Source organism: Acartia tonsa, chromosome 4 (genome assembly GCF_053477335.1).
Source record: "Acartia tonsa isolate MP-2025a chromosome 4, ASM5347733v1, whole genome shotgun sequence".
In the NCBI taxonomy this organism is placed as follows: Eukaryota; Metazoa; Arthropoda; class Copepoda; order Calanoida; family Acartiidae; genus Acartia; species Acartia tonsa.
The window spans coordinates 9,987,224-10,000,034 of NC_137263.1; the positions used below are offsets into that span (position 1 = coordinate 9,987,224).

At 31.5% G+C, this 12,811-nt stretch overlaps 1 protein-coding gene across 1 annotated transcript in view; it reads right to left on the reverse strand.

Annotated features, from left to right (window-relative positions):
- Positions 1-12,811, reverse strand: part of egl (Egl_like_exo domain-containing protein) — a 71,539-nt gene that overhangs the window by 18,949 nt on the left and 39,779 nt on the right. Inside the window, exons 4-5 of the mRNA XM_080159240.1 lie at positions 9,301-9,357; positions 1,281-1,360 (exon numbers count right to left, since the gene is read on the reverse strand). Coding sequence (XP_080015366.1) covers positions 1,281-1,360; positions 9,301-9,357 — 137 coding nt within the window. The remainder of the gene's footprint in view (positions 1-1,280; positions 1,361-9,300; positions 9,358-12,811) is intronic.

The window sequence follows — 12,811 nt, forward strand, 5'->3', positions numbered from 1 at the left end:
TCTGCGTTAATATTTTTTTTTCTTTGAAAAAATGCCACATTTAACATTTTGATAAGAAAAGGGGTAGTTTTTCAGTAAAGCAATTCCACCTTGGATATTGTCTTAACACCTGGATTTTACAGTAAATTAATAGAAACTAGTTCCCCCCTCCCATAAATTTCTGATATAAAAACTAAAAGTAAAAGAAACTTGTAGGGTAGTTTTTTTTCTAGGGGAGATTTCCTAGGGGATACCCTTATCCAAAATAGTTGAAAACCTTCCTTGTACCTTCAAGAAGCTTCACTGTGAAGGAGAACCATAAAAAGCTTAAATAATAGGATAAATAAGAGAAGATATACTACAGAGAAAAGGAGAGTGTGTGAGAGGCATTCGTATTAAACTAGCATAATAGAGGATTCTGCTGGTATATAAAATATTTGGTATGAACTGCACTTTATCATTTGCTAATCACTTTCTTTCGTGTTAAAGATGCAACATATTATATTCACAAATTTAGGTCATAATTCAAATATGCATATTTTGTGATATTCAAAAATATACAAAACATAAATTTTATATAGGGGGAATAATTTTCCTATTTTTTAAAAGTGAAGCTTTTCTATAGTTAGGGTCGGTCAGTCCGTCTATCTGTCAGTCAGTCCGTCCGGAAAGGATAGCTTTTTTCGGTAATTTAGGCATGTTCTATCGAGTTAAAACTTTGCATGGTGATTCCTGTAGTAGTTAGGTACGATTTAGAAAGCGAAGCAACTCTATATTTATTACCAGAATGTCCGTACGTCCGTTTTAAACATGTTGATTTTTTTACTTTTTTAGCAACAAATTTTTATGTGATCTAATCACCCGATTGATCTGATTTTTGGTATACTGATTCCTGGGACAACAAAGTAAAATACTATATGCGAAGGTACTCTATAATTCAGTCCTATAAATGTAAGTATGTCCATAAACATTATTCTGTATCAAGCAGTCTTTCAACAAATTTATTTACAATTTTGCTTTTACTATTATACATTTATATTCTGATTATTCAGTTCTGACACTATACAAGTGTTAATGTCCGTTTGTCCTACCGTTTCTTTGCTTCGCTTTTATGGATGTTGTCATCCTTGTTTTCAACTTTATTTAGGAGTTTTAAACCAAACTGTAGGTTCAACCCCTTCCCCTCCCCTAGCAATTTTACCCCCGGAGTAAAAATTAGAAGGGGTAATTTTTGCCTTTTGTCTCCTTCCCAAAAAAAAATGAAATTAACATACCCCCCCTCCCTCGAAAAAAAAACTTACTTTAACTTATTCTTAAAATATTGCACAGCTTCTAACACATAGTCACGATCAGGCTGTCCGTTCTTCTCTTTTCCACCAGTCTAAACAAACAAATATTATAGTTTTCAAATTATCTTGTAATTTTCATAAAGGAAGTCTAATATAAAAAAGAATGATGTCAAGATATTCGTTTTGTTATGAAACAGGTTATCCAACAGGGCAACCTTTAATGCCCCCCCCCCCTCTATTCGGAAATGAATAAGCTAAAAATGGGGCCCAATTATTAAGGGTTAAGGAAGACTTATAATAAGCAAATTTCGAGTTTAAAGTTTTAAAGTGAAGTTCATGACGCCATTAGTATTGGAATGAAGTTTGAACTAAAGAAAACATTCTCCATAAAGAAGGTGTATCAACTTTTTTTTTTATAGCTAGCCGGTTCTTTTAGTAAGTAGTAGATGTAAAATTTTTCATAGAATTCAGATATGCAATCGGATTTTTTTTGTAGACCTCTTATTTTTAAAGTAATTTAAGTTTTTTAAAAAAAGATTAAGTCAATTTTAAGGTACTAAAACGCAACAAAAAAAAGGAAGAAAATGTCCATTATGTACAAAAATAGTAAGATCTTTAATTTGACACCTTACTTTTTGAATTTTGATTTTTTAAACCCACGAGAATAAAAACTTTGAACTTAATTTTATCATTTCACAGGTAAAAAATATGGGTTCATATATACCTTTAGAATCAGAAAAATATTACGATTCCATTGTAAGCAAAATTGAAAAAAAGTAAAAAAATAAAAAATAAACAAATGGCCAATTATATTTTTTGTTCAGGCAACATTTTCATCTTCCCTTTTTTACCCCCTCTTTACCCCCTTCCCATTTTTATACTCAATTCAAGAATTAAGACGTTGCCTGTATAATATACAGGGTGGGGCAAATAAGACCGGACAAATTCTAACTTCTAAACAAATGAACATAAAATCGTCAATTTTAAAGATTTTATTGAATTTTAAAAACTGGCAAGCAAAATAGGTATATGACTATTAGATTATTCAATAAAATCGCCGCCAGCCTTAATTACCGCCTCTACCCGTCTCCTCAACCGCCGGCAGGTCCAGGTCAAAATGTACCTGTCCAAGCTGGCGTATTTCTCCTTGATAGTGGCAATGAGGGAAGTCTTTGTGGTATGGGCACGTCTATTGGTGCATGCTTCAAAGTAGCCCTAGGCCAAAAAGTCCATTGAATTAAGATCAGGCTGCTGGGAGGCCACATTTCCTTAGGAACGTGAGTAACCGCAGGATCCTAATTCGCCCAACTTTCAAGCTACCCTTATACACGGAGGCTCTTATTTGGACCACAGTTGAGCTAGAACGACGTTCTTTACCTTTTTAGAAATGGCATGAAGTTTAAGCTAGGGTTGTCAGCGCAACCTATAGTCTAAAATGAGTTTTAAAGTTTAATATGGGTCCCTAAAGTCAAGAACCGAGAAATTTTCACGGTTTTTGATGTTTTTTACATCTCAAAATCTGCCCCGTTTCACTTTGCTGGAGTACTACGGCAAAGCCATTTCAGATAGAGAGCTCTAGTCTTTTCTAGTGTCTTACTTATGTATCTAACAGTATCCCCAGCAATTTGCATAACTCTACCTCACCTACAGATGGGCTGAGGTCATAATTAGTGGGCCCTAGTAGAGAATCCAGATTAAACCACTGCACCGGCGCATTTGGAATCTGCCTTGTTGAACATATACGCGGCTAGCTCGTTGTACACGTCCATCTACGTCCAAAGATTTTTTTTGCTAAAAGGTCATTACCTAAGCTTTTTATAGTGTGGTCAAACGTCCTGATAGGTCAAGTAGTTTTGGCGCTATGGCCGTTTAAAGTTAGTCCGGTCTTATTTGCCCCACCCTGTAATATGATATTTTCATATAATTCCTTTTATTGTAGTTTATATACTATATTGCAAACTTTTTATTTCAATTTTGCTTAGAATCGATTTGTAATACTTTTCTCATTCTAACAGTATATATAATGCCTATTTCTTATGCCTGGGGAATGAAAAAAATAAGTTCAAAGTTTTTATTCTCGTGGGTTTAAAAAAATCGATTTTTTCAATAATTACCTGACAGAATTGAAAAAGTAAGGTGTCAAATTAAAGATCTTACTATTTTTGTTCATAATGGCCATTTTCTTTCTTTTTTTTGTTGCATTTTAGTACCTTAAGTTAAAATCGACTTAATTTTTTTTTTAAACTTAAATTACTTTAAAAATAAGAGGTCTACAAAAAAAACGATTGCATATCTGAATTCTATGAAAAATTTACATCTACTACTTACCAAAAGAACCGGCTAGCTATAAAAAAAAAGTTGATACACCTTCTTTAGAAATAATATTTATAGGGGAAAGTTGTATAATGGGTTTCTATCGGTTTTTCCTAAGCAAATTTTCTCCTGCTAAAATTTACCACAACTTTTAAATTTTTATAAGAAATTGTCACGGCTTAAAAAACCTTATAGGTGATTCTCGCATTCAAACGCAGGCTATTATCGCTAGATATTCAAAAGTAATGATACAGAAAGAATGGCATGTCGATTTTATGACAGCCATCACCACTTTTGACTAAGGTCAGCATAAAAATTGTCAAGCTAATAAACAATTAAGCATAAATAATATGAAGTTAAAAGTAGTAGGATGTATGTTTTCCTGTATGCTTTAAAGATACATGTAGCGAAAATTCCTACCCTACTTTACCCTAACATTAGAGAAAAATGGTAAAATATTACTCTATTATGTTTTTCATAGTTGTGAGTGTGTATAATTAACATTAGGCTGACCATAACTCTTCTTATATAGTATTGTAAAAATGTGTATTAATCAGAGATAAAAGGATTTGTAAGTTGTTTAGTTATTTACTTTTTTGGGGGGTTATGTATCTAAATTAATAATACAAGAGACTTTTTTTTTATAGATGCCTTTTGATTGTTTTCAAATGCATTTTTTTCCATTTGTATTTTTTGATATAGGGGAATTTTGTAATGTTATCTTTAAGTATAATTGCCAACAAGGAGATGAAATAAGGTAATTTCATATGTGCAAGTATGTTCAAAAAAATGGTATTTACCTTGCTACTATGTAAGTGTACATACGCAATGCATTTTAAAGGTTTATATAAATAGTCAAAATAATGTATGAAAATTTACTGACTCCTATATCAACGAATATATAATTAATATACGTGGATATTATGACGGGGTAAATTTAGTCGTCCATTTAGTTTACTAATAAAGTCCTTATTTATTGGTCAGCACATTTCTCCAGGAGAAGTGTAACGAAATGGTTTAAAAGAGGTGGATGATGGGGGGTATCATTATATTAGCCAGCTGGATATACCATTTAATTTGAGTAGGAAAAAATTTGGAGCAATATCCATGTAATTATTTATCGATTCCTTTATCCAATATTTCATACATGTGAAATGCCGCAGTGTGAATGGAGAGAGGATGGCTACCAAATAAGGTTCTTCACAAATAGCACTTACATAAAAAACTTGATAGTTACAGGGAAGGATATGACACAAGTGACAAATTACTCTGGTATCCAAAGTTTTTTAAACATTCTCTCTAATTTGTGGTTCAAAAAAATTGAGAACTAATTTTGATTGGTTGGGTCAAGTTTGCAGCGTCAAAACCTTTCAATCAATAGTTTTGATCTACTAAAGGATTAAATTTGTTTATCATAAATAGGTATTTACATCAATTTATAGTCCATAGTAATGTCAATAAGATCAATAATATTTTAAAACATTCAATTCAAAATTTGCAGAGTGGGAAATTTCATCATTAAAAATTCTATATTGCTTTCATTATATTAAATTTAGAAAATTAAATGTTGAAATTTCTAATTTTTGTTTTCTTCACAAATTTCATGTCCACCACAAATATGTGAGTGTGTGTGTGTTTAAATATGAGTGGGTGGTGTTTCAGACTACCCAACCCAACCAATCATAATATATTCTACACAGGGAGACAGGGGACAGTGGAATGTAAATTATATCTATCCTTAAAGTTTATAAACACATACAATTTGAGGGTCTAGACATTTCCACCAACAATTTTAATCTACAAACTAATGACCAATTTGAAAGTACTTTTATCGCCCATTGTCTTATCCCTTAAGATCATGCAGATTCTCCTTCTTCTGAACACCACACAGTGTCCAAGTGACCATACATGACTTTTCTTCTTTAAAGTGACCTTATTCTGATGTATCCCTTTACAAAAATAATATCAAGCAACTATTAATTTTTAAAAATATTTTCATTAAAAATATTTAAACCAATAACTTTATTTTACAACAATTCTATTTTTTTATTATTTCAAACAAAAGTAGATATATTTGGGACTATTGTTTGAAATCTTATTTACTTAGCAAAAAAACACACTTATATAAGGTGAATAAATTATTTCATTAAGCTACCATATCTAAATGAAGTCTGTTCTCTTGACTTATATTTATTTGATAGGTGAAATGTTCAAAAGTCTTGATTTCCTTGAGGGACGTCGTTTTTCAGTTTTAAATGTAAATCTTTTCTATGATTAGGATCTGTCACAACATCAATGCATCACTTCTTCATAATATTTTTGGGTATGAAAGAGTTATCTTACAGATTTTAAACTTGGAAAATAATTTTTTATCACATTTAATGTGAGAATGTTGCTATTATCATATTCAAAATAAATGCTGTAATAAGCTTTAACGACTATAACAAATCAACTTTATAAACATTTAGTAATCAAATCATTAGATTTTGTTTCTAGGTCTTTAAATCAAAATATAAATTTTGGAGATTTTTCATTTTCAGTTTTAGATTAGAATAATATCCTTCTAGACATAAAAAAATTATCAAATCTTTATTTTATCAAAGTTGGTATTATCAATAGTTGGCTACCTTTCTCTGTGGATTAGGAAATTAGTAGTGAAATAGGTGCCAAAAGTAAATTAATTTTAAATCTGTGTAAAAATACATTTTTCATTGAAAGTGGTTTATTTAATAACAGACTCCCCCCATTTGAATATGCTTTCCTCCTTCTAGGATCGACGTTTTATAACATTTGTAACTTATCCTATTATAAAAAGTAATAAGCTTTTTGTCTGTAGCGAAGGATCTCGCTAACTAACGTACAGATATGGTTCTCCTTTACAGTGAGGCCCCTTAAAGGTCCTTAGGTGGTTTTAAGCTATTTTTTGCCCATCCATATCCCTTTGATTATAGAGCCCCTAGATGCTAGGGCCGCAGCCACTAGTTATTAATATGGCAATTCGTCTGTTCAGTAAATATCTTTAACGGGTTTAGATTAGCTGCCGAGCCCTGTGTTTTACTATCTAACTATCAAGCTATCTAACTTGTCGTAACAAAGGAATTGAAAGATGAAATTATTAAACATCTATAGAACTACAAAAATAAAGTAGATTAGTTTGAATTTTGCAAAATTTAGTAACTGCAAAATTTCTTTTCAATATTTAGGTATTCAACACCCCTGTGAACACCAAGAGATGGGAGGGAAGGGTGGAGTAGAAATAGAATATGTCCATTTAAATCTTGAAGGATATTATGAAAAAAAACGTGCTACCAGTCACGATATCATTTTCTAGGATATTATCTATAAGAAGCTCAATTTTAAATAACATGGTTACGCCCACCTATTACCAATTTCATTTCAAATGATGGAAAAAATAAATCATTATCTGTTTTGGAATCCGAGCTTGTATTGAATTATGTTACCGTAATTCAGAGCAACAAGGACAGCAATAGCGCACAGTATTGTTTATTCAAAATAAAAAAGCAAAAATCAACCAAGGAATAGGTAATTATTTATTTTATTTTCTCTTTTGATTGTGAAAATCCAAAGTATAGTAGTAATCTTTTTATTGTCTAAAGCGAAGGAACTCGCTAATCGATGAACCAATATAGGTCATTGGATGGTATTATGCTGTTTAATCTTTAATACTAATTACTCATTCGAAGACAGAGCTTCTAAATGCTAGGAGCGCAGCCAATATTATTACAAAAATTACTTATAATACTGATCAACATAGGACATTGTATCAATACTGCATTGGGAAATATTACTTATTATGTATTGTGGCCATATGTAAACTTACAATATAATAGAAGCTGTTTTCAATAAAATGCGCATAGCAAAAAAGCCTATTCATATACCATTAAAAAAGTAAATGTATAAAAATTCCATTCACATTGCTAAAAAAACGCTGTCCCTGAATTAAAAGTGCAATCTAAAAGCACGTTTTATAATCCTTGTTAGCCAAAAACATAAAAGGTTGACCCGGCTAGGATATACACCAGGAGGGCCCCTGTAACATGAAAGGTAAAAAAATAAAATATTTTAGTGTTTAATAAAGATAAGCATCTATAAATAACCGGGGTGAAATACAGGTAGACCGACCCCGGCTGTTAAAAGTTCAAAACATCAAGTAGAAAATATTATCATGGCCATATTTGAAAGTAAAGAACAATGGGATAGGACAATGGGGTTTAAATATGATAGACAAAATTTCCCTTGACTATTGGATTACAACTCAATAAAGATTCAACAATGGCCCAAAAGTCAAACAAATGGCATAACGAGTTTTAAAACTTTGACGAGAGCGTAATTTTCAGTTCAATGTCCCCCTACTCCCTGACTTTAAAAAAAGAACACAGAGACAAATCCAAACGCCCTGACACTAACAAATAAATACAGAAGGATATATCTTGTTGAAGCAAAGATTTTTGTACAATTTTTTTTTGGAAAACTCAAACTTTCGAACCGATTATTTTTTCCATCCAATTGAATCATCTTTTACAGTTAGGGAGTTGAATCCATTTTTATAGAAGCAGAAATATAATCTATGATTATGGTTTGGACCCTCTAAAACTGTAATCTACCCTTCCACTTTCCCCTCTCTTGGTGAAGATATCTTCAACGCCGATACGATTTTTGAAATTTAAGATTCCACTTTTGCCTCTCTTGGTGAAGATATCTTCAACAAGAGAGACAAAAGTGGAATCTTATATTTCAAAAATCGTATCGGCGTTGAAGATATCTTCACCAAGAGAGGGGAAAAAGGAATCTTACTTTCAAAAATCGTATCGGCGTTGAAGATATCTTCACCAAGAGAGGGGAAAGTAGAATCTTACATTTCAAAAATCGTATCGGCGTTGAAGATATCTTCACCAAGAGAGGGGAAAGTGGAAAGGTAGATTACAGTTTTAGAGGGTCCAAACCATAATCATAGATTATATTTCTGCTTTTATAAAAATGGATTCAACTCCCTAACTGTTTTAAGTGCGATAAGTTATTTAAATTACGCGACAAGAAGGCAAGTGTACAATGCAGAAAGACCAATATATAATAATAATTGTTTAGTAGTTTTGCAAACAAAATATCATAGACACTGCAAATACACACACTCACGTACCATTTTTTTTACCATGATCAAATTTAAAGCTAAAATTATTCCTTCGTGTTTAAAAAAAAAAGATTTGAAAAATTAAATAATTTTAAACCTAGATTCAAGTTGGGGGGTAATTTTTTAGGGGTGTTTTCACTTATATAAAAAAAACTGGCACCGCTGGTTACTAAGAAAATTGTAGATATTTATTACAAGAATGACATCATACACAAAATAAATACTAAGTTACTTTTAAACAAACATATTCTAATAGGATGTTTAGTTGAAATATTACAGGAAAGGTCAGCTTGCAAGTCCGTGACCTTATGAACAATAATATGCCAAAATTGTAGAAAAGGTGGGCTACAGTGATGCGGAGCCGGACGGATCCAGGTAAATCTGTGACCAAGGACGTTCAAGCTTTTGTTTAAGGGGGGTATAGTAATATAAAATATTTTTTTTTATTTTGAGGGTGTCAAGGGGGGTTTCAAAGTTTGAGGGAGATAACCCCCCTCCTTCTTGGACTTCTTCTTTTGCTTTGGATACAGCTCCATCGGATTCTAGACTTGGAAAAAACACATAGTTTACCTTGTTTGTCGTAGCAACAGTGACCCATTCACCATCAACAGTAAACAATGAGGGATACTGGAATATCCATTTATTAACTTCAATCAATATAATGTCGTGGGTTGGCTATAGCAGCTTATGCCAACAATGAAGAAAATAATTAGGGGAAAAAGCACGATTTTCAGCTGTCGTTGGGGGCATCACATAGTAGAGTTAACGACCTTTTTATCTGCCCCCCCCCCCCCCCCAATATTATTTTATTAATTTCGCTTGTTGGATATACCTTATTTCTGTGTCTACAGCAAAAGATCCTAATGGCTAGACTTGTTATTCTCCACCTCAAAGGTTAATTATAATAAAGTTTGTCTGTCTGTCCGATCAAACAAAATAATATCAGAAATATGACTTAATTGCTTTTAAGTATGCTTTGAAGATAAGTTTTATTTTGGTTACGTGCTTTAATTTATCAAGAGAGTTTTGTTTAAATAATCTTTTTATGGAGGTAGGTAGTATTTATAGGAGAAGCTAAGCCTTCAATTACTTACCCAAGTATTTAGTTTTCCTATTTGTTTTTAGGAAGGTAGGCTGGGGCCAAACCTGTCTTTAGTCCCAAGCTGCTTAACTTGTAATTGCACCGGATACATTTTGAACGGTCACAGTTGGTTATAGAGTAGCCTTACTAAATAAACAGTTGCATCGAATGCTTATGGGTGTTGAATATAAGTTGATATTATGTCAGGGGAAAAAATGTCGTCAATTTAGGATGTTAACATGGACATTACTCATTGATCAGTTCGTTCATACATTAGGAGGGAAGTGGATGGGGTGAAGTGAGTGGATGGGTAAGATGGTTATTTTAGCCAGCTACAAGTTTCACTCTATTAGAGTACATGATTATCTGGTGTAAGATCCAAGTAATAATAAATCCATTCGTATGCCAAACTTTTATGAAAACATTATCCCACCCATTTTGTAAAATATTTTCTATTGAGAGTAAATGTTGGACCCATCAACCTAAACTAGAATTACTTCCATCTATTCAGATGAAATGGTTTGTCTGGGAACACGGGGTTTGCTTTTATTATATGTACAATATTGGGGACAGAATCGCATACTTCAGGCTTGTTCCCTACCCTACCTGATTGGCCTGTTTATTACAATAGTACCCTAAGTTTTAGAATAACATTTTCTTATTCGTTGGTTTAATAAATTTTTGGTTCAGCGAGTTGAGTATCCAAACGTTTTACTACTAATTGTAATTTACAAAAGGGGGTAATATTATGTATCATCTTTTGGATGTACATCAATTTATCGACCATTGTCTTATCCCTTTAGATCCATGCAATTCATACTCATTTTTTCATCAAGAACCAAAGTTTATCATATTTCTTTGATAAATTTGCTTTTCATTTGTGAGCTTGGTATAAAAATTAAATTGTTTACATATAGTATGTGTTTTATACATTCAAGCAGGAAAGAATGAAATTTATTGTAAACTAATGAAAGGGTGACTTTAAAAACCTTACTTCTGTGTACTAAAGTAGTTTGATGTGTGTTTGTATGTATGCTTGTATGTTACCAAAGTCCTCTAAAACAGCTTGTTAATTTATATTTATTAGGTATTGATCAACCCCTCTTTCCAAAAATCGGGTTATCCCCCGAAATCTTACTTACAGTCAAAATATATGTAGTTAGAATAAGATACATAGTAAACTTTTTCACCATAAAATACATCTTTATTATTAAAACATTTTCAGATTTGAATGTTTAAAATTTGTATCCCCCTTGTGTCTATAATGTATGTGGCGAGCCCTGTCCATTGTTTGGTGCCTATTTATATTTACTCCTTCCAAAATTATTACACTCACAGTTTACTAAAATGCCATTTACATAATATGGAATAATCAGGAATAAGGAACCACGATTCTGGGCACCTATTTTAAGTGGAAAAATCTTCTAAACCTTTATTCCTTTATTTCTCCCTTTGATAGCTAAATCCTAAAACCAGTTTTATCCAAAGCCTTCCACAACAAACCATCTAAATGTTTGTAAATTTAAAGAAGAAATAAATTGCTGAATCACAGCCACTCTCAAAAACAGCTGATTTCAACCCATTTGCACAAATGACGGCTGCAGAAATATATAGCACCATAATCAGGTTTCTGACAAATACAAAAGTAAAAGTTTCATGTTGAAAGTGTTGTACATTCTATTAAAATTGTTACGTACTGATCACTTTCAAACATAAAAACTAAACAATAAAAAAGGTATACAAATAATAAAGCATGAATAATACTTTAAAAATAAAAATATTTGCATTCTTGTAATGAAGGTTTGAGGAGACATCAACATCTATAATCTTTTTATTAGTTGATGGGATATAATACAAAACATATAAAAAGTTCCTAAATACGCATCCTGTGATATAATTTACTTTAATATTATATAGCAATCAGGTTCAGCAACAACGTAAGGACATTGCCTTTATCTTAAAACGCTTTTAGCATTTTTACTTCCTTGCATAGTTTGCAAATTTTTGCAATTAAATTAAAAAGGAAGTAATTTCATTAAAAAATCCATTACATTATCAAAGGACAGTGGAGGTATGCCCAGAGGGTTGATTTTATAATAGTTATTTCTCGCAGCGTATTATAAACAGCTTTCCTCGGATAAAAAATACATTTTTATGTTTGTAGAAAATTGGATAATCTACGAATCCACGAATCTTTTTAGTACTATAGTATTTGGTTTAATAAAAAGTTTTAGAGTAGAATTGTAATAAATGTAATTAGTTTACACAATAATAATGTTTTATGCCATAAATTATCTAAATTGCAGAATATATTATAAAAAAAAACAATATTTAACTTAAAGGTTTCTCTTAAATGAAAAAAACAATAATAAAAAGAAGAACAGTTAACTTGTTAGTTATCTTTTATGTAAATATAAATAAACTTTTGGCTGACAAATAACCCAACAAACCCTCCACTCACAGGAAAAACAGGGACAAAGTTTGACAAAGATTGAATAATTTATCAAAATTCAATATTCCCTCCCCAAAAAATTTAAATCGAGTTTAAGTAGTCAGGTGTTTTTTTCATACTACTGGGGTTGAAACACTAAGAAACTATGGATTTTAAATAATTCAATCTATTCTTCCTATCATATATATTACTAAATAAAATAAATAAATAGTTATATATCGCATATTATCGTAAACAGCTTTCCTTGGATATAAAAACTATAAGATTAAAACTAGTTTTGTTAGCCCCGAGATGCCGAAGGCACGGGATAACAAAACTGGTTTTCATAATATGATTATACATTTTCATATTCATAGAAAGCTGGATATAATACGATATGATAAATGATTTTTCAATATGGCTTATTACCGGTTCTAATCCAGTGGATATTAATCGGTTTCGATGCCATACTGGAAATTGCTTTTCTTCTTTTCTCCAAATAATATACAAGCATTGTTTGAGTTGAAATTATCCATATGTACTTAAATTTCCAATATAATGTTCAAACT